The sequence below is a fragment of the Pelodiscus sinensis genome, chromosome 10 (assembly GCF_052426305.1).
Source record: "Pelodiscus sinensis isolate ZL-2025 chromosome 10, ASM5242630v1, whole genome shotgun sequence".
Lineage (NCBI taxonomy): Eukaryota > Metazoa > Chordata > Testudines > Trionychidae > Pelodiscus > Pelodiscus sinensis.
The window spans coordinates 2,052,467-2,079,955 of NC_143061.1; the positions used below are offsets into that span (position 1 = coordinate 2,052,467).

A 27,489-nucleotide genomic window follows, 5' to 3' on the forward strand; every position below is an offset into this window, starting at 1 on the left:
ATACACCTCCAGATGTTCCTCTCTGGGGGGCGTGCTCCACAGTTTGGGAGCCACTGGTCTAAGGGGCCCTCACAAGACCCGGATGGATAAGAAAACCTCTCTGGATACGGGGTGGCCAGGCAGCTCTGTCACAGTTGAACGCGCAGCCCACCCCTATGCTGGCATTCTCCACCTACCAGCCTGAAAGAGATGGGGGGAAGTTTCTGCTCTAGGGCAGGGTGGTGGGACTCAGGGTGTCTGCCCACGGGGTGGGGGGAGCCGAGACCCCCCCAGGAGGAGCCTGCTGTGGTTCAGCCCCATTTAGCGTTGCCAGGTGTCCTGTATTGAACCAGAAACTCTAGTATTTGCACTAGAAATTGAGAAAATAACGACATATAAAACGTCCCGTATTTTCCGCATTTCTTCGCACCCCATGGACACGCCACAGGGGTGGGGGAAGTGGCAGTGGATTGTCCCGGCAATTAAAGGGGCCACGACTGCTTTTTTTTTTTTTTTTTTTGCTCAACAAAATTTTCCAGGCACTTTTTTTTTGTGTGTGTGGGGGGAAGAGGGTCTGGTACTTTTGGTGAAACCATCTGGCAACCCTAGCCCCGCTCTTGCTGAGGCAGCAGGTGCCCCCGGCCCTTCCCGTTCTCATTCTCCTGTGCGGCTCCCCGAGGGGCCTTTCCAGGGGGCGCCCCTCGGACGCAGGGGCAAGTGCAGCCGCTCGCCCGCCCCCGGCTCCCCTAGCGCGGCTCCCGCGGGGTGCGGGCCAGGCCGCGGGGAGCTGCAGGGGGCGAGGCTTGGAGCCGCGCCTGCCTGGCCGGGCCGGGCGGGCGGAGCCGCTGCGCATCGCCCCCGCCCCGGCCGGATTCGGAGCAGGCGCTCGGCGCTCCGGGCTGCGCCGCTTGTTGCGCGCTTGTTGCGCCGCGCCGGGCGCTGCCACATTGTAGCCAGCCCCGGGAGGGGGAGGGGGAGGCGCGGGCCCCGCCGAGCTCGCCGCCGCCAGGGGGGCCCCGGGCCCCGCCGCGCCGCGGGGCGAGGCTCGCTCGCTGCCTGGCTCCTGCGCGCGAAGATGGCGGCGCCGCTCGCCAGCAAGCCCGGCGCCCCGGGCGCCCCCAGCAAGCCCGCCGGCCCCGAGCTCGATTTCCGGTCCGGGGCTCGCTCGGAGGAGCTGAACCGGCTCATCCAGGAGTTCGCCCGGCACGAGCAGCGGGAGTACGACGACCAGCGCGCCCTGGAGATCCACACGGCCAAGGACTTCATCTTCTCCATGCTGGGTGAGCGCGGCCGGGGCCCCTTGCGCCTGGGGCGAGGCCACCCGGCCGATTCCTTTCCTCCCCGCGGGGCATTTCTGGGCGCAGCCCTGGCCGGGTGGCTTGGCGGCCGGCACAGCAGCCCGCCCGAGCTGGGGCGCAAAGCGGGCTAAGGGACGAGTTCTCCCGGCCGGGCAAGCGCCCTGCGAGCTTGCACGTCGCTTTGATTCACAGGTGGGGCCCCTTCCGTGACAGCCAGGGCGCTGCCTCCATCGCCAGGCTCCTGGGTGACACGTTAGCGGCAGATGAAAAGCGGAGGGGCTGCGGTCCAGTCGCTGGGCCTGGTTACAAATCTTTCCTCCCACCAGGAGCCTTTCCCAGAGGAGAGGAGGCTGAGTAACATGGGTCATGGACCTTAGCGCAGGCTTTCGGGTGCCTGGCAGCGCCACACACAAAATAACACGAGAGGGAAGCACACAGGCTTCACCTGCCCTGTAGAGTCCGAGGTCAAGCCTTCTGAGAGAGCAGACCCTGCCAGTAAACAGGTGCAAGCTTCAAGGTGCTGTTGCTTTGCTCCAGTGCGTGTCTGTAACTGTGTAGATGCGGGGCGGGCGGGCGCAGATGTGCGGCTGCACAGAGTCAGTTTATTAATAATTAGCCATTACTGCATTTGTATATGCAAACATAATGGGTCGTGTTCCAGAAGTCTCCTGATCACTTCCTCTTGAGTCACAGACGTGCAGTCCTTGAACCAAGCGAGTGCCCACCTGCGGTGCTCCGGCGAGCTAAGGTGACTAGCTGGTGGATAAATGTTTGCTCTGGGATTTTGATTTTTTTCCTTTTCATGCCAGGCTTGGCAGGCTGCTGCTCATTCGCTCCACAGCAAGGGCCAGGAGGTGACAAGTTGCCTGGGCTTGTTAGGTCTGCGGTTTGTGGGTGGGTTTCCTTTTCCCTTCCCTTTCTTTCCGTGTTAACTCCTGGCTGGAATTCCAGCCCCGCTGAAGTCAATGACAAACTGCTCAGTTGGGTCTTTCGGCATGGTTTTTTTTGGGGTGGGGGGAAGGGCCCACAGGCAGAGGCTCACAGTAACTTGTCTGCAAAGCTCTGGGTCGTGAATGGGCGCACAGCGTCTCAGCCCGGGAGCTTTTCTTCACCTGTCTCCCTTCCCCCCATGCAGACGGTGGGCGTGGCCACAGATACTCCCCTGACACACCTGCTGTTTTTGCCTGTCCATCTCCATGGGCAAACGCCCGGAACTCCTGGCGTTTTGGTGCTTCCACACAGTGGCAAAGCCTCGCCATGGGGAGCCTGCCTCAGCTGTAATGGTGGAGCCTGGGATGTAGCAGACTGTGCAGTAATTCCTCATTTAACACTATAGAGACGTTCCAGAAACCGATCGTGTTAAGTGAAAACGTGCTAGGTGCGGTCAATTTTCCCATTGAAAATAATGGAAAAGATGGGAGTGGCATTTCAAGTAGTGGTGTCTGTTGGGACTGGGACATAAGGTTGGGGGAGAAAGGGGACTGGGTTACAGCAGGAAGGGGAGGTGTTTGGCTCTGTGGAAGGGAAGGGGAGGGAGATTGGGTTGGGAGTATGCCCCTGTGACGGTTCTGCCGGGATCCTCACTGCGTCCGGCGAGGGGGGGTCACCGGGGAACGGCACGGCGAGCGGTGAACCTTCGGCCACTTTGCAGAGAGGTGGGGGAAGCCCCATGCAGCTGCTGGCGATAGGCCGGCTGGGGAAACCCAGCCGCTGGCCTGCAAGCGGGGGCGGAGGAGAGGGGGCCAGGCGTCCGGCGAGGGGGAATCAGCGGGGAATGGCGCGGCGAGCGGTGAACCCCCCGCCGCTTTGCAGGGAGGCAGGGGAAGCCCCGCGCAGCCGCCGGCAACAAGCCAGCTGGGGAAATCGTGTTATTCCGGGGATGGTCGTGTAATTCAAAAAACGTTCCCTAAAAAAAATCATGCTATTGTGAAAACATGTTAAGCGGGCACGTGTTAAATGAGGAATTACTGTACACCCCTTTCTGCCAGTGCTGTGTGTCCAGGTTGGCAGGCTGAAGGGTGCTCTTAGCCTCTGTGAAGAGCCCACGTCAGTCAGCTGCATTCTCTCCCCGGCCATGCCTGGCAGGTTTTCCTTGAGTCCCATCTACAAAATAAAACCACTTCCAGTGCAGGAATTTTGTCAGAGCTAGGACTCCTGCCCCATTTCCGCCAGGGGGCTGGGTCTGAAGTGTCTGGGTCTTGCAGAATCCTAGCTTTAGCTAGACCCATCAGTGGATCAAGTTCTTTGCAAAGGAAGAGGAGTCCCGTAACTACAGGGTTGGGTTTAGTTGAAAAGCGTTTTTCATTGATAATCACCCTATGAGACTTTTTACGGTCTCTGGCTGTTCTGATGTAGCGCTACTGATGTGTTATCAAGCCAAGCACGCAAGGAGACGGGTCATGCAAGTGCTCACAATGCTTGTACCTGATAAACGCAGAGTAACTTCCAGATCTAACTCCCAACAATTCTCTTGTGATTGTTGAAGAGAATCAACGTCAGCAGAGAAATCTAGGGCTAGGAATCCAACGTCCATCTGAGAGCTGGATATAAAGTAGTGACGCTGGAAATGAATCGAGAGATGATGACGTGTGTGTAAGGAATAAGGGGTCTGGAGATTTAGAAACACTGGAGGAGGAAACTAAGTTCAGGGCCCGCAGGTATTGTTTGTTGTCCAGTGAATGGATGGATTCTCAGAGGCTGTGTCTACATTGGCAAGATTTTGCTCAAAATCTTGCCGCCTGTCTATATTGGCCATGAGTATTTGCACAAGAACACTGACGTTGTAATGTACAAAATTAGTGCTTCTTGTGCAAATACTCTGATGCTCCCGCTCAGGGTTAAGCCCTCTTGCGCAAGAGGCCAGTGCAGACAGGCAACGTTAATTTCTTGCGCAGGAAAGCCCAATGGCTAAAATGGCCGGCGGAGCTTTTTTGCGCAAGAGAGCGTCTACACCGGCACGGATGCTTTTGTGCAAGAGCACATGCCAGTGTAGACGCTCTCTTGTGCAAATACCTTTAAAGGAAAAACTTTTCCGTTAAAAGTATTTGTGCAAAATCACGCCCGTGTAGACGCCGCCAGAGACTGTAACTTTGCTTGGGATCAGGCCCCCCCCCTGGTATTGCAAAGGTGGAATTTCTTGCACACTTGTTCTCTTTTGCGCGTGGGCAGCAGAGCCCTGGAAGAGTTCCTGGACTGTGTTCTGCACCTTCAGAGTCCAAGGCAGGGGCTGCTTGCACCAGCTCCTGGTCCAAACCGCCCGTGTCCTCGCAAGCTAGAAAAGGCCGTTCATAGCTGCCCCCTTCCGACTCCCTCCCAGAGGGAGCAGGCGTTTGTTGGCAGGGTTGTTTGCATTGTGGTAGCACAACCAGGCCCTCTCCCAGGAGCTGGCAGCCCTGCCGCTGCTGCAGCCCAAAGAGAGTGTGTCTTGGGGATGCCTGCTGGCTGACGTCCCCTCTTCGTGCTGAACATCCCCTGAGTGTGTGAAGTGGAGCAGCCCGGCTGTGTCTCTGTTGTGATGGAGATGGTGGTGCCCGCACAGTGAGGTGTCTAAGTGGGGAGGGCAGGGGAGGGAGAATGCCTTGTACTCGGGGGATTTGGAGGTCAGAGTCTAACTCCGTGATCCCAACCTGGTGGGGCCACACAAGCGCTGCGGTGCAAGAATGGCTGGGGCCGGCCCTGGTCACTCAGCGGGCGCACGTAACCACCCCGGCGGGTGCCATGGCGCCCGCGGGCACCGCATTGGGGACCACTCGTCTAACTGCTAGGTCTGCCACTCACCTCTGGGAGCCTCGGACAGGTGTGTACGCTTGTGCTCGGCTAGGGTAAGGAAGGCAGTTGTACCCGACCTCCCGGAGGGGCTGTGACAAATTCCAAGTACATCGAGGGGTGAATTAGAGCTAAATCACAGCCCTGAACACTGAGAGCCAGGCCCGGGGGCTGTAAACAAACTTTATGGGACCGCGGGAAACCCGGCCGCACCCATGACAAGTGCACATCTGGATAGCTAAAATCATGCCAGGCCACAGATGTTGCCAAACCAGAGAGTGCCGGACTAGAGAGGGTCAACCTGTATCCAGATAAAAGTCCCACTGGGGTGTCCATCCATGGCAGGACAGGTCCCGCCAGACCAGCTGGAGTTGTGGCTCTTGCTGCCTCCTTTCTCCAGAGCAGCCGAGTTCCTCTTTGTTCTAAACCCTTTGCGGAGAATCGCCCTGGGGAGGTGGCTGGCTCCTCTCTGGGCTGCAAGGCCTAAGTCCAAATGAGTCGCGAGGCACCGATACGCTGTGGGATGGAAACGCCGTACGCTGGGCTCTTCGGGATCGGGACGCTGAATATTAACCACCCTCAGCAATTCCCAGTGCTGCTGCTGCCTCCGACTAGTTCCTGCGTTCTTTGTCCTGGGTCCTGACTCCCGGGTTGCTTTTCCATGCAAAGGTGCGGACAGCCCACGTCAATCTGTAACGGTCCCTTTGCTCTGGGGGCTCAGGCATGGCCGCGCCGTACGGAGAAGGGGGGATTATTTGTCTCGATCCGTTCATGAGGCCGTTTTCAGAAACCTTGGCTGCTTTGCTTGTTGCCTAAATAGGTTTCGTCTCCACAAGAGGGGAGGGTAAAACTTCAGCTCCACACAACCCTGAACCATTTTGGCTGCGGGGAGGGGAAGGGGGGAAACCTCCCAGGAGGGGGGAGAGCTTGTACCAGTGAAAGGGATCCCTGGGTGGCTGTAGTGGGGAGGATAGAGCCCTCGCTAGACCCCGCAGGCCCGTCCCCACACTCACTTCCAGCAGGCACGGCGAGGCGAGTGAAACAGGCCCGAGGCTCCAAGACGCTTGCGTTGGCACGCTTGGAAACGCAGCAAGGAGTCTGGTCGCACTTTAAAAACGAAGGGATTTATTGGGGCATGGTTCCTAATCCCTAATGAACTCGTTCAAGTGCCACCGGGCTCCTCGTGGTGTGTGCTGAAACGGACGCACACGGCTCCCTCTCCGACTGGGAGCCGTTCCCGCCGCCTGCGGGAGGGGAGAGAGAGACTTTGAGTCGGGGGCTGCTCTGAGGGGCAGAAATAGCTGCCGGAGCGGAGGGGTCTCTCTGGAGGCGTGATTGTAACCCTCCCTCTCTGGCAAGCGGCCGCTCCCGACAGGTCTGAGGTCTTGAGGAGAAACGCGCCTTGCGGATGTGCCCCAATGGCAGTAAGGCCTAGGGACCTCAGGGTAGCCAGCTGACGCCAACCCTGGCCTCTTGCCCCCTCCACTGGGGGACTGGGAGGCAGCTAGTCCAGATTTGAAAGCCGGGCCACGTGGTCTCCCATAATGGCCGTGTAATCCCCCCTCCCCCTGACTCACACACCTTTTGTGCAGTGAATCCAGCCCGAGGCTTTGTTCTAATTGCCTGTGAGTCAGGTGAGCGACTGAGCTGGAGCCGACGCTGGCGACTGTTCGGAAACGTTAGGTGGTGACGCAGGCCGCTCAGCGAGGAGCCGGGAACACGTCTTCCAGGCACGCACGCGCTGCAGGCGGCATTGTCAAGAACTTGCCCCAACCCCGCTCTGAGGCCGGGGAAACGTCTGTCGAGGGTTGGGGGGACGCGCGCCAAGGCCCGGTGTGCGTTACCGGCGACGGGTAATTATGCTCCTACAAAAGGGTGGTCACTAGGAGACGGGGATCGGTGTTTGTTTCTCTTTGCGCCATCACCTAGCACAAAAGCAGCAGCAGCAAGACAGACGTGGCAATCAGACCTGGGGAGTTTCTAGCCTGGAAACAGACGCTTCCGTTTTCTCTTAGCCAGCTGGTTGTTTTTATTTAGTGGCTCTTAGGGGTGTGAACAGGCAACTGGCTACCTGGGACCCATCGCCCTTCCTGGGTAGCGCTGACTAGGGCATGGCTAGCTGCTACCTGGGACAGCCTCCCCCCCGCTGCCACTTCCACACAGTGTGAGCCTGCAGACTCCCAGCCCACGCAGGTTGGAAGGGGCAGCCCCCCCCCGCCACTTCTGCTCCCCCCCCCACTCACAGCAGCTTCACTCAGCTCCCCCCTCCCGCCACCGTTCAATCAGTTAACCAGTGAAACTGGGTAACCAATTAAACGGGAGTTTCCATCCTAGCGGATCGAGATCGAAGTGGAAGCTGAAATAAGGAGCATGGGCGCTAGCGGCAGACGCTTCGGGGGAGCCGCGTTAGTCAGTGCAGGATACACAGACTAACAACCAATGGTCTGGTAGCACTTTCTGGACTCGCAAAGCATGGAGATGGGCCCGTGAGTCGCAGAGTCGCTTCTGGGGGCGGGAATTCAACTTTGCAACTCTCAGAAGCCCCTCCACTGGGGGAATGTGTCTCAGACGACAAGCGTGTCTCGGGGAAAGCGCTTGCTGGCAGCTCTCATTAGCTTAATGGGTGTTTCCGGGGGCCCTGCTCCATGGGGGGGGCCTCTCCTGCATCCGTCGTGTCTCTTGTTCCTCCTCGCAGGGGGCATGTTTTAGTTAATTCTAGCTTTGACGGTTGCCTTTTCGCTCGTGCAGACCCGGGCTCTGCCGGTCCGTACAAGGTCTGTCCGCGGGAGGGTGGCCTGTGGGGAATTGCACCCTGCTTCCAGAGTATTGAACAGCTGGAAAACGGGGCTATAACCACAGTGCAGCTTGTTTGTCACGGAGCCGTAGGACTGGACAGGACCTCGAGAGGCCATCTAGTCCTTCCCCGCCCTCCCGGCAGGACTCAGTCGCCGTATGTTACCAAGTGAGCCCAGCCAGAACCCTCTCTCTGCGCTCATGTGCTCAAGCCCCCAGGTGTGGGGGAGGGCTGGGTAATATGCCCCCAGGTGTGGGGGAGGGCTGGGTAATATGCCCGCAGGTGTGGGGGGCGGAGGGCTGGGTAATATGCCCCCAGGTGTGGGGGGAGGGCTGGGTAATACGCCCCCAGATGTGGGGGAGGGCTGGGTAATATGCCCCCAGATGTGGGGGGAGGACTGGGTAATATGCCCCCAGATGTGGGGGGGAGGAGGAGCCTGGGTAATATGGAAGGCAGATTTGAACAGCACCAACTTTGCAGGTACCAAACCTCTGCTGAACGTGGTACCAAATCCGTGGACAAGTGGTATCTCAGCTGGGTCTCAATCTAGCTGAGTCTGTCTGCATAACGTCTCTAGGATGTCGCCTTCACCACCCACCCACTCAGCTAAAATGCCGTGTCCGGGTGCTCCTCTTCTGTCTCAGTTACCAGACGTCCATTTCTGGGCAGCAGGTTTAAAACAAACAAAAGGAAGTTTTTCTTCACTCAGCGCACAGTGAACCTGTGGAACTCCTCGCCAGAGGATGCAGTGAAGACTAGAACTTTAACAGGGTTCAAAAAAGAGCTAGATAGATTCCTGGAGGTTAGGTCCATCAGTGGCTGTTTGCCAGGATGGGTAGGAGTGCTGTCCCTGGCCTCTGTTTGCCAGGATGGGTAGGGATGGTGTCCCTCGCCTCTGTGTGTCTGGAGGTGGGTGACGGGACGGATCCTGTGAGGATTCCCTGTTGTGTTCTCTCCCTCTGGGGCGTCTGGCGTTGGCCACTGCTGGCAGACAGGACACTGGGCTAGATGGACCTTTGGTCTGACCCAGTGCGGCTGTTCTTGTGTAATACACGGCTCACAGAGCCAGTCACGGCTTGGAGCTACCCAAAGGAGACGAACGGTTTGGGGAGGAAAGGGCCACCCTACAGTTCCACAGCCGGTTTTGTCAAGCGGAAGGAGACCGTGGGCAAAACTCTCCGGTGGCTGCATCTGTTGTGCGGGTCGGGGAGTCACTGTGCACACTTGGAAAAAACAAACCATTTAATTCTCAATTAGTGCCCACCTTAATGCTCACCTTAATCCTGCCCCGCTCTTCACCACCAGTTACCCACCATTCATCGGGCAAGGAGCTAGATCTCTGTCTGACTCTGGGCAGCGCTCTCTGCAGTAGCCTCTGATTCCAGCGGCGAAGGTGGTAATCGTCCGTGGGGGAAGAAGCTGCCTGCTGGCTTAGCTGGCGGATTGGGCCACTCCGAGAGTGGCGCTTTGGAGGTTGCCATGATGGACAGACAAGAGCGGCGTAGCAGGTTTTTTGGTCCACGGGCGCTGCGTGGCTGGGGGGGTTGGGAGGGACAGAGCCGGGCTGTTCATTCCGTGGCAGGTCTGGGGAGCTGGGACCGAGCACGGGGCTGTCTTGCGGCGTGTACGTGCGCCCATCAGAACTTACTCGCCGAGGGAGGAGGAATTGTCCCAGCAGGCTGGTGGGTGGGCAATGACTCATGGGCAGACGTATCACATCTCCACCCAGAGCTCAGCTGGGGCACTGGCCTGTGAGAGGGGCCCCATGCATGTTGGAGAGCCCCTGAGCATGCAGGCACTAAGGACACGGCTCTACGCTCCCTTCGCTGGCCAAACCGACTCCAACGCCGTGGAGAGCTTTTCGGAACCGGGGCCTGCGGATGCAGACGCTGCCGTTTGTAATAATAAAAATCGGTCGTCACCGCACTGTGCTGGTAACAAAGATGGGGGGCTGCTTGTCTGCTAGTGCACCTTGTTGCCCGGTTTCTTCCAGGCCTGGAGAATAACGCGTCTGCAGCCGCTGCTGTCGGGCCTGGTGGAGGACGGCATGGCTCTGGACGGGCTTTTCTCCCCTCCTGCTCCTCTCCAGGCCTCTTTGCAAAAGAAAAGACAGGACTGTGTAGCACGTCAAAGACTAACAAGATGGTTTATTAGGTGATGAGCTTTCGTGGGCCAGACCCACTTCCTCAGATCAATTTGGGTCTGGCCCACGAAAGCTCATCACCTAATAAACCATCTTGTTAGTCTTTAAAGTGCTACACAGTCCTGGTTTTTGTTTTAGCTACACCAGACTCACACGTCTCTATCACTATTGTCTTTGGAAAAGAGGCTGTCCCAGGGCCGCACTGCATGCTTTGGGGCCGAGAATGGAGACTGACGACAGCAATGGGAATCACAGCCGCACCGGCTGGAAGAAAGTCTCTGAGCGGGAGCCGTGTTTGTCTGTACCTGTAAAAACAACGAGCTGGAACCCAGAGTTTATAACCCAAAAAGAAGGGGAGAAAAAAACCCCTGTGGATAGCAGGACGGGTGCTAATGAGGCTAATTGAGTGGGCTGGAAATGTCCCATTCATAGCTTCTGATGTCAACGAAGTGTTAATGACAGGGAGAGTGACTTTATAATGTGACATCTAGTTAATGTCTTTGTTCAAGCCCAGGGAACCAGTGTCACATTTGCATATGAAGGTCAAGTCCTCGCTCGCTCTGGCTCTGTAATTGGCTGGTGAAATTCCTCTGTAAAAGGCTGGCTGCTTTGAAATCCATTCCCCAGGGCCCAGGCGGGTTAAAGAGTTTCTGTGTCTGACGGTTCCTGATGTCTGACTTGTGGCCATTTCTCCTTTGGCTCAGAGACTGTCCAGTTTGGCCATAGACTGGGGTCAAGGCACTGGACTGGGAACCCTCGGACCTGGAAAATCGTGCTCTCACCAGTCTTCCACCAAATGTGACTTTCCATTTACAGGTGTAACGTGGTAGAACTACATTTGCAATGGGTTAAAATGCTGGGTTTTGAAGTCTCTGAATACCCTACCTCCCTGGTTGGTGTGAGCCTGGGTCAGGGCCTGCGTCTGTTGACTTGCAGCGGGACTGGGGCATTTTGGGAAGCTTTCCTTGTCTGGGCCTCAGTTGCTTGTCTGTAAAATGGAGATAACAATTCTCCTGCTGCTTGCGCTGCCTCTTCGGCCTGGTCATGCCAGGGCAGTTCTTTCTGGTAAGGCTGGGGTGAGGCCATAGCTGGGATAGCGCCCCTCTCCACCCCCCCCCCCCATTGGCAGGCCTGCGTACAGATGCTGGGGGAAGGTACTCACGCGCCCTCCTAGTGTGCTGATCGAGTGGGTTGGCCTCGGAGGGAGGTTACACAGTGACCTACTTACTTGGGTCTAGCAAATAATCTTCCGCAGTCGGTTCCCAAAGCTCCTTACGAAGTGCGGTCCTGACGTCAGGCTGAGCTGGGTGGCATGTGAGCCCAGCGATCGGGGACCGAAAGTGACAGCGAAACCACAGCTACCGGTGTGGGTAACCACAAGGGCCAAGGGAAGCACGTAGTCGCACTGTGTGACAGACAGGCAGCCCGGCACTCCGACGGGAGATAAGAAACAAGCCATGTTGGAGGCAGGATTTATTTTTGTTCCTTTTCCAAGTACCTGCGAAGTGGGGTACTCCCGCCTCTGGACACTGGGCGCTCACTAAGGCAAGTCCGCTTGTCCAGAACTGCTGAGTCTGGACAGAATATTGTTGCTGGATGCAGCGACTGAGGGTACGTCTGCACTGCACGCTGATTTCAGAAATAGCTTATTTCAGAATAGCACGTCTACACTGCAGGGAAGCCTCCAAATGAGTCCGAGGCAGATTCCCCAAATGCAGACGTGCTATCGTGATTTAGAGTCCTAGGAGGCACTGGGGAGGGGCTAGTTCGAAATAGCGGCAGTGGAGCGTCGACACACGCCTTATATCGAAATAGCTGTTTCAGAACAGGCGTTATTCCTCGTAGAGCGAGGTTTACAGATTTTTGAATAAGCCGTGTGTTATTTCGAAATGATTTCAAAATAACGCAATGGCTGTGTAGACGCTCACATTGTTATTTCGAAATAACATGCAGAGTAGACGCACCCTGAGACGTACAACCCGCGTGCCTGCCACAAGGGGAGTTTGAATTGAAATGCTAGTCCATGCGCTCGCTTGTCTTGGGCTGTGTCTACACTAGCAAGCTTACAGCGGGATAGCTGTACCGATGCCACTGTAAGATCGCCCATGTGGCCGCTCTGAGCTGGCGGGAGAGAGCTCTCCCGCTGACATAGTGCTGTCAGTACTAATGCTTCTGTTGGTGTGACTTACGTCGCTCGGGGGGTGGCTTTTTCACACCCCTGAGCGACCGAAGTTACACTGAGAAAAGTGCTAGTGTACACGTGGTCTTAGTTTTGCCGTGCGTATGCTGGGGCCTTCTGAAGTTGTGCTCAGAGTCAGCCTTGAGGGAAGGAGGTTGGGCACTCTGCCCTTGCACGGAAAGTCCGTGGTTGAAAGCAAGGAAGCAATTGTTAGAAATGAAACTGTCGTCATCTCAAAGGTCAAGACCAACGTAATCAACGTCTCTGCTTCTCTTCCGCCCTGCCCCACTTTGCAGTGCGTGGTGCTCAGGAGTGCTTTGAGGGGTCCAGGGAGGCCAGGGAGCCTTCTCCTCCACCAGATTGTACGTGTCACCTCAGGACGGGATGCAGAAATAAAAGTTTTTTGATTTTTTTTTTTTTTGGAGTAGCTGGTCCTGGAACCCGCAAGAGGAGAGGCCGTTCTTGGTTGAGCTCCAAGAGGAGCTCGGGGTTTGGTCCAAGAGGTGAATACAATTGGACTGGTAGGGAAAACACCACAACTGCCCAACACTGTAGCATTCAATTTTAGAAAGGGGGGCCACACAAAAATGAGGAAGCTAGTTGAAAAGGAATTAAAAGGCACGATGCCCAAAGTGAAATCCCTGCAAGCGGCATGGAAACTTTAGACACCTTAGAAGAGTCTCAACTTAAATGTATACCCCATATTAAAACCACACAGTAAGAGAACCAAAAAAGCACCACATGGTTAAACAGCAAAGTAAAAGGCGTCATTTAAAATGTAGAAGTTACATCCCAATGAGGAAACTACAAAGAAGCAGAAATTCTGGAAAATGCCGGGTGAAAATGTAATTCGGATGGACAGAAAAGAGTGTGAGGAACAGCTGTCGAAAACTTCCAAAAGTAATAGCAGGTTGTTTTAAGTAGGAGGCGTCTGATGTAATCAATCCGTGGGGCTACTGGACACCGAAGATGCTAAAGGAGCACTCAAGGACCATTAGGCCATTGCAGAGAAACCAAATTAATTCTTTGCATCCGTCTTCACGGCTGACGATGTGAGGGAGATGCCCCAACCCGAACCGTCCTTTTTAGGTGATAAATCTGAGCAACTGTCCCATATGCTGGTGTCATTAGAAAGGCTTTTGGGACCCACTGATAAACTAAACAGTGACAAGTCACCAAGACCCAATGGGACTCACCTGACAGTTCTGAACAAACTCAGATGTGATAATGCAGAACTACTAACTGTGGTTTGTAACTTAGCCTTTATATCCGCTTCTCGACCAAATGAGTGGAGGGTAGTTCATGCGATGCCAGTTTTTAAGAAGGGCTCCAGAGGCGATCCTGGCAATTTCAGGCCACTAAGCATGTCTTCAGTACGAGGCAAACTGATTGAAACTATAATAAAGAACAGAATTGTCAGATCTACAGAAGAACATAGTTTGTTGGGGAAGAGTCAACATGGTTTCTGTAAAGGGAAATCCTGTCTTACAAATCTACGGAAGTTCTTTGAGGGGGTCAACAAGCAAGTGGACAAGGGGGAGCTGGTGGATTTATTATACTTAGATTTCCAAAAAGCCTTTGGCAAGGTCTCTCACCAACAGCTCCTAAGCAAAGCGGGTTATCGAGGGATAAGAGGGAAGGTCCTCTCATGGATTGGTAACTGTTTCTTAACTTTTAACCAAAGGGTAAGAATAAATGGTCAGTTTTCTGAGTGGAGAGAGGTAACTAGTGGTGTCCTGCAAGAGTCCATACTGGGGCCAATCCTGTTCAACCTATTTACAAATGGTCTGGAAAAAGGGGTAAACAGGGAGGTGGCAAAATTTGCAGATGATACAAAAAAACGTAAGATAGCTAAGTCCCAGACTGACTGTGAAGTGCTTCAAAAGGATCTCACAAAACTGGGTGAGTGGGCAGCAGGATGGCAGATAAAATTCAAAGTAATGCTCATTGGAAAAAATAATCCCAACTATACATACAGTATGATGGGGACTAATTTAGCTACAACTATGCAAGAGAGAGATCTTGGAGCCTTTTGGATAGTCCTCTGAAAACATCCACTCAGTGTGCAGCGGCAGTCAAAAAAGCAAAGAGAATGTTAGGAATCATTAAGAAAGGGCTAGAGAATAAAACAGAGAATATTTTGTTGTCTCTGTATAAATCCACGGTACGTGCACATCTTGAACACTGTGTACGGATGTGATCACCTCATCTCAAAAAAGATCTACTGGCATTGGAAAAGATTCGGAAAAGGGTGACAAATGATTAGGGGTAAGGAATGGCTGCCATATGACTGGCATTTCAGCTTGGAAAGGATACTACAAAGGATTGAAAACAAACAAAAAGAAGTTTTTCTTTTCACAATGCACAGTCAACCTGTGGAACTCCTTGCCAGAGGATGTGGTGAAGGCCAAGACTATAGAGAGTTCAAAAAAGAACTAGCTAAGGTCATGGAAGATAAGTCCATCAATGGCTGTTAGCCAGAAGGGGCAGGGATGGTGTGCCTGCCTCTGTTTGTTAGAAGCTAGGAATGGGTGACAGGAGGGATTCTCTGTTCTGTTCGTTCCCTGTGGGACACCTGGCACTGGCCACTGGGATACTGGGCTAGCTGGATCTTTGGTTTGACCCAGGCTGGTCGTTCTTATGTAAAACCTGGATGAAGAGCTGCATTTGGATCTGACACACAAGGCAAATGTTTAGAGATGCTTCAACTTCTGTTGTTCATCCTGTGGCAAATCTATAACTCAGAAGAGCCAGAGAGCAGCTTTTGCTGTCATTTCAGGGTGGAACGATTTAATCCTTTGTGACACGTTACTGCCGCGCGTCAAAGTTGATAACGCTGCTCTCCATCCTTGGCCTGAATGACAAGGCAGAGCCTGCAAACTCCCCCTTGTGCAGTGACGTTGGGGACTATAAACTTGTTTTGCTGCTGCTGGATGAATTTCTCTACCACGCAGCCCAGTGCATTGAAGAATCTGGAGTTTACAGCAAAGACTAAAGAAGCAATTGAGCGCAAATTAAGTAGCAGTTTAGAGCATAAGAGCGGCCATATTGGGTCAGAGCAAAGGTCCGTCTAGCCCAGCGTCCTGTCTGCCCACAATGGCCAATGCCAGGTGCCCCAGAGGGAGTGAACAGAGCAGGGAATCATCAAGTGATCCCTGCCTTGTCACCCATTTCCAGCCTCTGACAAACAGAGGCGAGAGACACCATCCCTGCTCATTCTGGCTAATAGCCATTGATGGACCTAACCTCCATGAATTTATCTAGTTCTTTTCAGAACTCTGTTCAAGTCCTGGGGCATCCTCTGGCGAGGAGTTCCGCAGGTTGACTCTGTGCTGAGTGAAGAAAAACTTCCTTTGGTTTGTTTTAAATCTGCTACCTATTCATTTCATTTGGTGACTCCTAATTCTTAGGTGCTTTTTCCATAACTGCTGATTTTTGTATTCAGAAAATGTCTTAATCTCCTTTTAAACGCACTTTATTTTCCAATAGTCAGTTATACCATTTCTGTGGCTCAAAGGTGTTTGAATTCACCTCTCTGCCTTTCTTACAAGTCTCACAACTGCCTTGTCTAGACTGTACGTTGGGATAATTTTTGAGCTGCTCCTAGGGTTTCAATTGCTGGAATGTCAGAATTGAGACTCTGCCCTGGCTGTACAGATCGTCAGTGAGTGGTGAATCACTGCTATTCAAGACTCGAGTAGTTTTTAATAACTTCATATTGTCATCCACTGCCCAATTATTCCTTTCATTTGCTGCACCGAGTGGAATTTTTAAAGAGTGCAGAAATCCCTCAGCTTACTGGGCCGAATCTGAAGTTGATGGGGAGGCGTTGCTAGACATTCTGCTAGGCAAAGGGCAGTTACATGCGAAATGCCTTCTCCGTTAGAGACAATAACGAAGAAAGAATCCAAGGCTGAGTGCAGTTTGTACCAGATGCAGCGGCCGGGGGAACTCAGTGACTTCTCTCTCTGCAGGCAGATGTCTCAGAACTGTCCCGGGGCAGCACACAGAAATCAAAGGCTTCAGGGTTTCGTAGCTTTCATCTCAAGGAGGGACGGCTTTTGGCTTGTTACAGTTTTAGAGGAATCTGTTCAGATTAAAGTATTCAAGTCCTTGATGCTGCGTTTCTAATGCAGGCCTGACTCCCTGGTGGCCCTCGTGGGCTTGTGAAGAATGCAGGGTCTCCTAACATCACGTTCCCAATGTGTTTGTGGTTTGGGGCTCGTGCACTCTTATTTGTCCGCCACCGCACGAGAACCCGAAGGCAGCCTTGCCAACCAGAACAATGGGATTGTTTTAAAAGTGCGGGAGTCGCTTTTCTTTGCCCTTTGGCTTTGGAGCCTTTAGGGTGTACTTGGGTCACATCCTTACATTTCAGAATTAGCAAAGATGAGCGTGAGAATCGTTTTTTTAAGAGCCGTTTTCCTCTTAAATCATCGAAGATGCTTGATGGTGCTGGCAAATAAACTCCTCCGGGAAGTGTCTGTTTTAAGGTGACAGTGTTAAGGGGGCACTTCTGTCTGTTGGATTTTGCACAATGAATTCACTTGCTCTTTCCTGTTTGATTAAAACCACACAAAGGAACGGGCGTGTGCTGTCGGGCCTGCTCCTTCTCCCCTGCAGGAGCCTTTCTGGAAAGAGGCATTTCTCGGGTGGGGTGTCGGAGTGGAGAGGTGTTCGTGCTACACCCTGGGGACTTTGGCCTCCTTCCCCGTGGCTGCACTTGGCGCAAAGAAAACAGCTTGTCAGGAGACGGCCTCTTCTTTGTTTGCCTCTCTAAACAGAGCGGCTTGTGCCCTGGCGCGCCGAGGCAGGAATCGATTGCCATCGTCGGCATTTGCCAAGCACGTGGCCGTTTTCAAAGCGCTCTAGGCACCGTACCCAGCGGATCTAAGTTCCCTGAGTGAAGAGCCTTTTCCTGTTCCCTAAGGGAAAGCTGGGGGCAGGCTTCCCTTCCCCCCTTCTTTAGCTGTAGTCGAAGGGCCTGCCCATTCTGTGAGATGAGGGTTGCTCCCTCGGCGGGCTGTGCAGCCCGTGGGCATAGCCCCGTTTTACAGGGGGTACGGCAAGGTGCAGTAGGGAATGACGTACCGGAGGTGGCGCGTGGAGTCAGTGGCCCCGGTAAGAGTGGAACTCGGGGCCCAACCCCCCAGCTCTGGGCAATGTTCCCCAGGGTTTCGAGCTGCACTCCTCTCTTCTGCAGGCCTGGGAAAGAAAGTCCCCGGGTCACTCCGCTTTGCAGGGCGGGGTGCGTTGCAGGTTGTAGGGAGCATGTAGGGATGTGAACGGCTAGTCGATAAACTAATGATTATCGGATGGTACACACGCTAGTCGACTAGTCACTCCCCCCCGCCCCACTGCCGCTACCAGAAAGAGGCAGCAAGGGGGGGTAGGGGACGAAGGGGTTCTTCAAAGCGGCCGCGCCATGGGGAGCCCGGGGTCAGCTGGGGACCAGAGTCAGCTGGGGATGAACTGGGCACCGGGTCAGCTGGGGACTCCACGTGGCGCAGCCGCTTTGTAACACTGCAGGGAGCACGGGGCCCGTGTGTGTGTGTGTGTGGGGGGGGGCTGCTTGAGTCCCCCACTGGCTCCGTGTCCCTTTCAGCGCTTTCGCCTTCGAAGCGTAGCAACAGCCCTGGGAGTACGGACTGTAACTTGTTTTTGGAGGCGGAGGCCTGAGAGGCCGGGTCGAGGAGCAGTCGCTCCGTGAGAGCCACTTGCCCTGCCGTCGTGGCGGGGTGTTTGGGTCTCTTCTCGTTTTCCTGAGCGGGCTCATTCGAGAGCGCGGGGCGGGCTGGTTCTCCAGCATCGTTCTTGGGGGCGCGTGAGGGCACCGGACAGGTGCGACCTGAGTGCATCCTACTGGCTTGTAGAGAGACGCAGAAGAACATTGCTTTCAAATCTCATCATTTTTGAGTTTTGGCAGTTGTCTGTCCTGCTTACCTGGCCTTCTGGCTTCCGGAGAAGCAATGGGACACGAACCAGGTGCTCGGATAAAATGGTTTGAGTTCGGCCTATGTCTGAAGAGGAAATGAACTAACATTTCGAAGTGCTGTGCTCTTTATAGTTTGGTGCAAGAGCAACCTCCAACTCCCACCTTCATCAAGAGAAAAGAGTTCACAAATAAATCCAAGACCTGTTTTTAAAAAACCATGGAACCGAAGGATGAAACGTCAGTAAAATAATCATAATTTCAGAAAGTCTCCAGCAAATTAAATCCCAGCCTTGCCGTTCAAATCCCTCAATTCTTGCTCAGCCGCACGGCCCCTACGCTTAGCAGGAACATGTTTCACTGTCTTCGTCTCCATGCTATATTGGAAGCTACAGCGCTAATAAGTTCATTTAAAATCCTCTTGCTCCTCCAGCCGACTGTCTCCATTTCATGTCACCTGGCAGAAGCAAACGTTCTGTTTGGCCAAGACAAACACGTTCCACGCAATACCGTTGCGTTGTGCGATCGCCCCCAGCATTTGGTATCGGAACCACAAATACACCTATAGTTAGAGGGGAAATGTCACTGTCGAAACATAATTTTCTCCCATGTACAGCTGGACAGAATTCGAGAACAGCCATCGCAAACCGAGTTTTGATCTTAAAATTCCCTGCTGTCTCCCTGGGTAATTACATCGCCAAAGGGTTCGTTACATTGCTGGTTGCCCAGAGATTGAATTTAAAAACCACGTGTTTCCTTGCAAGCTTGAACCTACAGTTTTAGCGAGACATGTCAGCCTTCTCTTTCCCTCGTTTAGTGCCCACGAGGTGCCACTCCGGACAGTAGGGAGGCCCGGGGTCCAGTTTTCACCTGGAACACCTGTCGAAAAGGGACCTGGCCATCCAGCGCTCAGTTCCTACCTGCTGCTCCTGGAAGTGGGGACGTGTCCCTCCGGCTCCTAGGTGTACGGGTGGCCCCGGGGGCTCCATGCTGCCCTCCGGCTGGCACGCCAGCTGCAGCGTTCCTATTGGCCAGGATCTGCAGCCAGTGGAAGCTGCAAGATAGGTGCCTGTGGACGGGCACAGCGCACGGACCCCCCGGCCCACCCCCCCATAGGCAGTGGAGGGATGGGACGGCTGCTCCCCAGGAACTGCCTGAACTAAGCACTGCCTGGAGCTTACACCCCTCACCTCCTCCTGGGCCCCTTCCTGCGTCCCTGTCCCTTCCCACACCCTGAACCCCTCATCTCTGGCCCCACCCCGGAGCCTGCACCACCAGCTGGACAGCCAGTTGGCTAAATGGCTTTATGCTTATAAATTAAACGGCCAGAGCCCCTCCAGAGACACTGACGATTGGCCAGTAGAGATCCTGGACCACATGCTCCCTGATGCCATCTGGAAAGTGGGGAGAATCCAAGAGCGAACGGCCAGTCTTGCAGGAAGTAGAATCCGCCTGTCCTCAGGAAGGGCAGGAGGCCAGGAGCCTGTGTTCTGCCATTGTCTGGGACAGTGACTCTCTGTTCCCGGTCTCTAGCCGGGGGATAGAGCACTTGGATTAAACTAGGTAACAAACGGCTTGGAAGATGTACGGTGTAGCACGATCTTATCACAGGATTGGGCAGAGTAAAGCAATGTGCCCTGTGGGTTTTTTCCATCCATGTGTGGAATACATTTTGTTCTGTGCACCGAGGCATGTGCAGATGTGCACCACCAGCAGAAACGCATGCTGTGGGCACGCTGAGTGCTCTGCTAATCAGCTGTGTGGCGCCTGGATGACCTCCCCAGTACATCGCTTACAGGGATCCCTGGAGTAAAGTTGTCTTGTCGCAGTTGTAGCGCTAGGGCCCAGCCAAGCCTGCAGCCATAGGGCGGTTGCCACTCCGCAGACGCTTCATGAGAGACGGTGCTGTCTGCCGGTGGGGTGGGAGAAATGAAATGCTGTTACCCCCACTGTGTGGTATGGGTGTGAAAGTGTAACGGGGACACGGCTCATAGGTTACACGCAGGCTCCCGGTGCGAGGGGCTGGCTTAAAAGCCGGCTCCCAGCATTCACTGGCTCCTGCCTGCCCCCCTGCACTGCTGCCTCTGATACAGAGGCAGCAGCATGGGGGGGGGGGCAGCTTCCCAGGAGCTGGTGCACGTGGGAGCCGGCTTTTAAAGGGCACAAATGACTGTGGAGACCACCAGTGTGGGCCTCTGCCTGGCTACTTGTCCTATCAGTTACCCAGCCGCTCACATGAATATTTGAAGTAGGGATGTTAAATATGAGTTAACCGAATAGTCGATTAACCTCATGAATTCTTATTGGTTCCTTGACTAGTCTGTAGTCCCCTGGGGCAGAGCCGGCAGCCAGTGCACTCCGGGGAGGCCTCTGCCATGCCATGCTGCTGCCTCTGTATCAGAGGCAGCAGTGCAGAGTTACCAGGCGGGAGCTGGTCCACAAGAGGAGCCAGTTTAAAAACCAGCTCTCCTCGGGGACCAGCTTGCCTGTCTCCCTGCGCTGCTGCCTCTGATCCAGAGGCAGCAATATGGGGTGGCAGCAGCCCCTGTCCAGGACGAGTCTAGAGCTCCCGAACCTGGCGCAAGCCAGAACTGAGCTGGGCAGCCTGCCCACCTGGCTCCTAATACACTTTAAATGCAGAGCCACAGTGGGGTAGGTCCCAGAACCGGTGCAAGCTGGGATTGAGCCGGGCTGCTGGCCAGCCTGCTAAAAATGTACAGGAATGCATGTAGTCTACAGCATTTACCGATCAGCTTTTGCATAACAGTTAATTGGTTAATCGACAACACTGTTACATCTCTAATTGGAAGGTCAGCAGACGTATTGCCTAATATTACCATCTTTGTTTCCTGTTCTCTCCTTCCAGCCTTTTGCTCTGTGCCATCTGGTGCGAGCACACGGGGGAGGGAGATGACAGGGAACGCAAACGGCTTTGTTCGTTTCCCGTCGCTGGCGCATGAAGGGCGGAATCAGCATTCTGATAACATGGTAGCACTGTAGCTGGGGAGGGTGTGGGGAATGCAGCTCGAGGGCCTAGCAGCAGCTACTAGTGATCTCCCAGAGTCTGCCAAGCCTGGTGACTAGGCTGTAGCCACTGAGCACCATATGCGAGCCATGATCTAGCGGCGACTGTATGTCTCTAACCCGCAAGCTGCTGCCATGCTGCTAGATAGCGTGGTCAGCGCGGAGGGCTGATGATAGCCAGAGCTGACTGCCGTCCTCCTATGAGATGCACCCACTGGTTGAACCTCTCTGGTCCGGCAACATGCGTGGTGCTGTCTGATTTCCATCAGCCGGGCGGCCGCTTATCATGGGGGGTGGCCAAGTTTCCCATAGTCCCATTAAGTTTGTTGACAGCCCCCAGTCCTGTCTCTGGTTTACCCCTCAATGTCTACTAAGAGCCCAGCAAGCAGTGGCCATGTTGGTGATGCTGCCAGACAACGTGGACCTCCTGTGGTTGGGCAAATTCTCTGGTTCGGCGCCAGTCTGGGCCCAAGGGTGCCGGATTAGAGAGGTTCAACCTCTGCTGTCTTTTTAATCCACTTACACTGAACAAAATCACCCCGGCTGGTTCAGTGTCAATGTATGAAATCGCATTGTTGCAGTGAGCCCAAGCAAAGGCAGGTGCTGCTGAGGCCAGACCCAAGGAGAGTCTATGTGTTCGTCAGTCTCTTCGCTTCCCACGTACGGCCGGGATCGGGGCCAGACTCGCACTCGGACCTGGACATAGGGAGCCTCTTCAGGCTGGGTGGTGAACGGTTTCAGTTACAACAACCGACCTGTTTCCTTGTTCCAAGCACAGAGAGGGGTGCGGCATGCAGATTTCCCAGACTTCTAGCGCGAGATAAAAAGCGTGTCCTCAAATTTAGCAACGGCACGTGGCAAACCCCATGTTCGATCTCTCGGTTACGTCGAAAAGTTCCTGACACAAATAGTGAACTTTCTATTTAGAGACGGAGAGAATTCTCACAAGGCGCTGAGTTGGGAGCTATTCTGGTGCCGGTGAGGGGGCGAAGAGAGAGCACTGGATCTGGACATCCACGCCGGGTTTTCGGGCAGCACGGATTGGGGATCGAACGCCAAGATTTGGGGTGGAGTTTGGGGGGCGGGCGGCACGTAACACATGTTCAGACCATCTGCACTGACCCCTCCCCTCAGTACCGCACCGCGAGAGGGGTCGTGACTCTGGTGAGTGCAGGAGATGTGTCTTACGTAAATCCCTAGCTCCCAGAGATCGGACCAGAGGAGAATTTCCTCTTCTCTTGAAAGATAATGAAGGGAGTTTGCAAGGGAAGGATGTGTCAAGTGGCAACCCAGGCTGGCTGACGGGCAGCTGGGAGGGGAAGGGGGCAGTCGCCTTGGAGCCTGGCGATTCAAAGGGACTCCCGGCCGCCAACGCCGTTACCATGGCAGCAATGGCGGCCGAAGTCTTGCTGCTGGAGCTCCGGGCGGCTCGGAGGGCTGGGAGGGACGGTGCGCCGTGGTCTGTGCAGTGCTGAGGGCTGGCTGCCCCTGCCCCTGCCGCCCAAAGCCCTGCCCCTTCTAGCTGAAGAACCAGCCCCCCCACACCTTAGCCGGGGCCCACCCAAGCTGTCAGTCCCCCTGTATCTGGACACGCTGTTTTGGGGATCACGCGCCAGGTTTTTCCATCGCTGGCGCTGGCGACACTGAGCGTCTGTCTCCTGCGATCCTCACGGATGTGCCGCCTGCTTAGCAGGTGCCCAAACGAGAAGTGTGTTGCACGGAGGGGGAGGCAGGTTGTTCCTGCGCGGCGGAGAGCAACTTGTCATGTACTTGCCCCGTGTGAAATGGGGCATGTCGCCCCCCCCCCCCCGCAGAAAGGGCCCTGGTGCACGGCGGACAGCAAGCCAAATAGGCGGAGCTCTGGTTGCAGACAGGTTTTTTCCCACCCCCTGTGAATGCTCAGCAGCTTTTGCTCCCAGGTATAAATCCCTGACTTAATGAGTTTTCATGCTTAATTGGAGCCCTTAAGAGGAGGTGACTTGCAAGTGGGAGTGGTAAAGGCACAGAGAGCCTGCCTTTGCATCCCACTGCTCGGGCTTGATTGCTTTTTTTAGGTCACTCGTTAGCGCTCAGCAAGCTGTGTAATACGAAGCAGGGAGAGCCACGTGGAGGGGCCCATGCCAGAGTGTGTACTTTGTCTCCAGAGCTGTGTGGGGTGCGGCTCATGGAATCAGTTATGTCAAGGCAACTCATAGGTCAGAGAGCTACGCACTCGAGTCAGGGAATGTCAGAATTCGGGTTTCCACGTGCAGCCTAAATGTTTGTATCCCTCTGTCTGTGTGTGCTTCAATATGGCTCCCCACACTGACATGTTTAATTATACCCGTTATTTCCTCGATACAGCACCGTGCTAGACAGTGTTTGCTTAAATGTCAGAGAAATGTTAGTGTGGAAAGGAGAAGACTGAAGGGGACAGGAGAGCGGTTTTCAAGTATCTAAAAGGTGTTACAAAGAGGAGGGAGAAAAATTGTTCTCTTTGGCCTCTGAGGATAGAACAAGGAGCAATGGGCTTAAACTGCAGCAAGGGAGGTTGAGGTTGGACATTAGGAAAAACTTCCTGCCTGTCAGGGTGGTTCAACACTGGAATAAATTGCCCAGGGAGGTTGTGGAATCTCCATCCCTGAAGATATTGAAGCACACGTTGGACACACGCCTGTCAGGGATGATCTAGATGGTGCTTGGTCCTGCCGGGAGGGCAGGGGACGGGACTTGATGACCTCGCAAGGTCCCTTCCAGTTCTAGTGCTCTATGATTTTGGGATTCTGTGAAATGTGCAACATCTTTGCTCCACACTATGGTTTCGGAAGGTGGTGTGTATTGAATATGCATGATAAATAAGGTAAGAAATCCTAACCTTCCATACAAGGTTATCGGAATGAATTGTGCTTTACAATGGTACATAATCCCATGGTAGGACTGTCCCATAAATACAGCTGTACCCTTAACTCAGCTCCTTTGTACATTGAACACTTGTCTTTTTTGGCTTCGATGCGCTGATTGAAGAAGAGAGGTGTCTGTCTGTCTGTCTGTCTGTCAGAATTTTAGAACTGGATTGGTTTAACTTGGGATGCAATTTATTCTCAGGTGTTCCTGCCCACTGGCATCTACATCATATCTCCCATCCTCTGGATGGTTCAGTTCGGGTGCACGTTGCCAGTGCAGTCTGAGTGAAGGGTGGCGGTGGTGTATTTACACACAGTGATGGAATGCAGGGGTGTGTGTGTTTAAACAAAACCCGTGAGTAATGCGGTGTCATTCCTAGGGACTGGAATGAAAGTTTTCCGTGGTTTAAGGACTGTCGAGGGAAAATTCAGATTCTGGAGTTCAGGGCTGGGCCTTGGGGTTGGATTCTAGAGCACTCTGGTGTGTCCTTCCGGCTGTAAAAAGGTTGTTTTTTCCTCGAACTCCACTAGTGAAGGGCTATCGGTGTCATTGGAGTTCCCACACCTGTGTGAGCTGGTAACAGTGTTCCCTGTAAGCTGAGCGCTTGGGCGGCCACCCAAGAGATTCCTGTGCTGCCCAGCTGATTACCAGCACGCCCATAGCCAGCAGCATATGTTCCTCCTGGTGGTGCACATCATCACATGCCTTGGTGCACAGAACAAAATGTATTCTGTGCATGGTTAGAAAAAATAGCAGGAACACCGCCAACAAACTCCCCTTTTTAGGAGATCCTCTTGATTTTTAGCCCTTTCCTGTAACTAGGGGATTGACTTTTATAACTGCTGCTTGCCAAGCATGGGGGAAGTTACACCCGATGCTCTTTCAGCGAAAGTGGACTGAGCCCAACGACCTCAATTTATGTCTCATGCACAGCACTTCCCCCGCCGTGCTCTCCGGCAGCGAGAGCTTTGCCAGCCCTTCGACACGCCCTTGGTCAGTCTCCCAATGGCATCACCGATTTGTCTTTTCCGGTACCGTCCGTATCTCTTTAAAATGGAGGCTGGTTCTTTGCCTCGGTGACGTTCTCCCTTCCGATTTCTCAGCGAGGAAACGTTCCTCGCGGGGTGATGAATTGGATTAATGGATTTCAATACAACATTCATATTCATCTTGTCTCATTTGTGCTGCTTGTAATGTCAGTCAGCCCGTTTAGCATATGTGATTGACATGCGCTGCCTTGAGAGGCAACCAGGTTTGCCTCGCTCGAGGCTGGGCTGGCTGAGTGCCATGCCCAACGTGAACAAAATGGATTGCAGTTCCTCTCTGCCTCAGCTGAGATGGATCCAGTTCAGAGCCCTGGATTGGGACCTTCCCCTTCCCCTCTCAACTCCTCCCCCGCCCCGATTCTGTAGGGCTGATACACCACTTGTAGTAAGTTCTATAGCTTCTGGGAGCTGGCCACAGGTTTAACAGAGAGATTACAGCTCTTGGACTGCAAACCCCAAGGTATATTTGTGTCCAGACCAATCTTCCCTATAGTGTTTTCCACCCTCGTGCAGAATGCATTTTGTTACGTGCACTGAGACATGTATGGATGTGCACCACCCGGAGAAACACACAGTGCTGGCTGTGGGGGTTCTGCTAATCTCTCCGGGACAGCTGCCTGAGCACTCAGCTTGCAGGGATGCTGATCCAGACCGTGATTCTGTCCATACAGGCACCACGAGCCGTTGCTAGAGAAAGGAGCCTGTGACCGTCAACCGTAGAGTCCCAAACTGAGTGTGCCTGTGGGAAACACGCCCGGGGCATGCCTGGGCCCGGCTCTGTGCGGGGAGGCGGGGAGGTGGATCTGAGTCAGCCGAGGGGTTGGCGTGAGGGGATCGAGTACCAAGTATACAATGGGCTGCTTTGGGCAGATCCTTGGGCCAGGGTGGACCACTGTGTTCTAGTCTGACTTCCTGCACAGCCCCAGGCAGGAGAACTCCACTCTGCCAAAGGTACGGGGCTTGATGAAGGAATGCAGACCTTCTGCAAGAGGTCTCTAGACTGGACTTTAGAGAGAAATTTACCCTGTCCTTCTGCAAATTGTTCCAGGGGTTGTTTACCCTACTTTAAGTTGGCATCTTTTATTTCTAGTGTGAACTTTTCTGGCCTCAGCGTCTAGACATGGGCTCTTGTTCTGCCTTTCCTCGCTTGGTCACGGATCTCTCTTGCATGAGATACCTTGCGGACAGCAGTCCGGTTTCTGAATGGTGTTGGCTCCAGCTATAGGGGCCTCTCAGCTTTTGGTGCTGGAAGTCCCGGGTTCGATTCCTGATGAGGTTCAGAGTACCAGCCAATGTTCCCTCTATTTTTCCATCCATGGGTGGAATAAATTATATGTGCACCAAAAATGTAGAGATGTGCACCACCAATGGAAACACATGCTGATGGCCATGGGCACTTTTCCAAACAGCTGGGTGGCACCTGAATCTCTGCTGGATGGCTGCCCAAGCACTCGGCTTATGGGGAGCACCGGTACCAGTGGTGTTTGTGAGGCGGTGGATTTGTTGCATTTTTAGTTGCTTCTCTGCACCGGGGGATGTTCTGTTCTCTACAGTTGCCTGGCCAGTGGTCGGGAACTGTGCCAGCTGCTGCTAGAGATCTCACTTCTACTAGTGAGCTAGTGCAAGCTCAGTCAGCTGTCTGGAGTTTAGGTTAGCAGCTCTTTCTTCTGGCATTCTCCAGTTCATAGGCTGCCTTCCCATCCTGAAATGTCTCTCCGGCTGTGCTGTGCTGTTCTGTCAATGGGTTTTCTCATCTCTGCTTCAGGGGCTAATGAGATGAGTCTATGGTTAAGGTGTGTGGCGGAGTGAGGGGGGGCAGGGCTGTATGGGATGAGTCTGGCTAAGGGGTCTGTGTCTGTGTCTGTGTCTGTGTCTGTCCAGGGCTGCAGGGGATGAGTCTGGCTAAGGGGTGTGTGTATCCATGTGTCTGTGTCTGTGTCTGTCCAGGGCTGTATGGGATGAGTCTGGCTAAGGGGTGTGTGTGTCCGTGTGTCTGTGTCTGTGTCTGTGTCTGTCCAGGGCTGCATGGGATGAGTCTATGGCTAAGGGGTGTGTGTGTCCGTGTGTCCGTGTGTCCGTGTGTCCGTGTGTCTGTGTCTGTGTCTGTGTCTGTGTCTGTGTCTGTGTCTGTGTCTGTGTCTGTGTCTGTGTCTGTGTCTGTCCAGGGCTGCATGGGATGAGTCTATGGCTAAGGGGTGTGTGTGTCCGTGTGTCTGTGTCTGTGTCTGTGTCTGTGTCTGTGTCTGTCCAGGGCTGCATGGGATGAGTCTATGGCTAAGGGGTGTGTGTGTCCGTGTGTCTGTGTCTGTGTCTGTGTCTGTGTCTGTGTCTGTGTCTGTCCAGGGCTGTATGGGATGAGTCTATGGCTAAGGGGTGTGTGTGTCCGTGTGTCTGTGTCTGTGTCTGTCCAGGGCTGCATGGGATGAGTCTATGGCTAAGGGGTGTG

At 54.1% G+C, this 27,489-nt stretch overlaps 1 protein-coding gene across 2 annotated transcripts in view; it reads left to right on the plus strand.

The window, feature by feature from the left end:
* The first annotated feature begins 632 nt into the window (after positions 1–632).
* MB21D2 (Mab-21 domain containing 2) overlaps positions 633–27,489 on the plus strand; it is a 57,241-nt gene continuing 30,384 nt past the window's right edge. The window contains exon 1 of one of the 2 annotated variants that reach the window (XM_075938277.2): positions 633–1,259. In XM_075938277.2, coding sequence (XP_075794392.2) covers positions 1,055–1,259 — 205 coding nt within the window. In that variant the 5' untranslated portion in view covers positions 633–1,054. Of the gene's footprint in view, positions 1,260–1,291; positions 2,026–27,489 lie in introns of those variants that run through there. The other variant, XM_089780694.1, reaches the window with a different exon arrangement.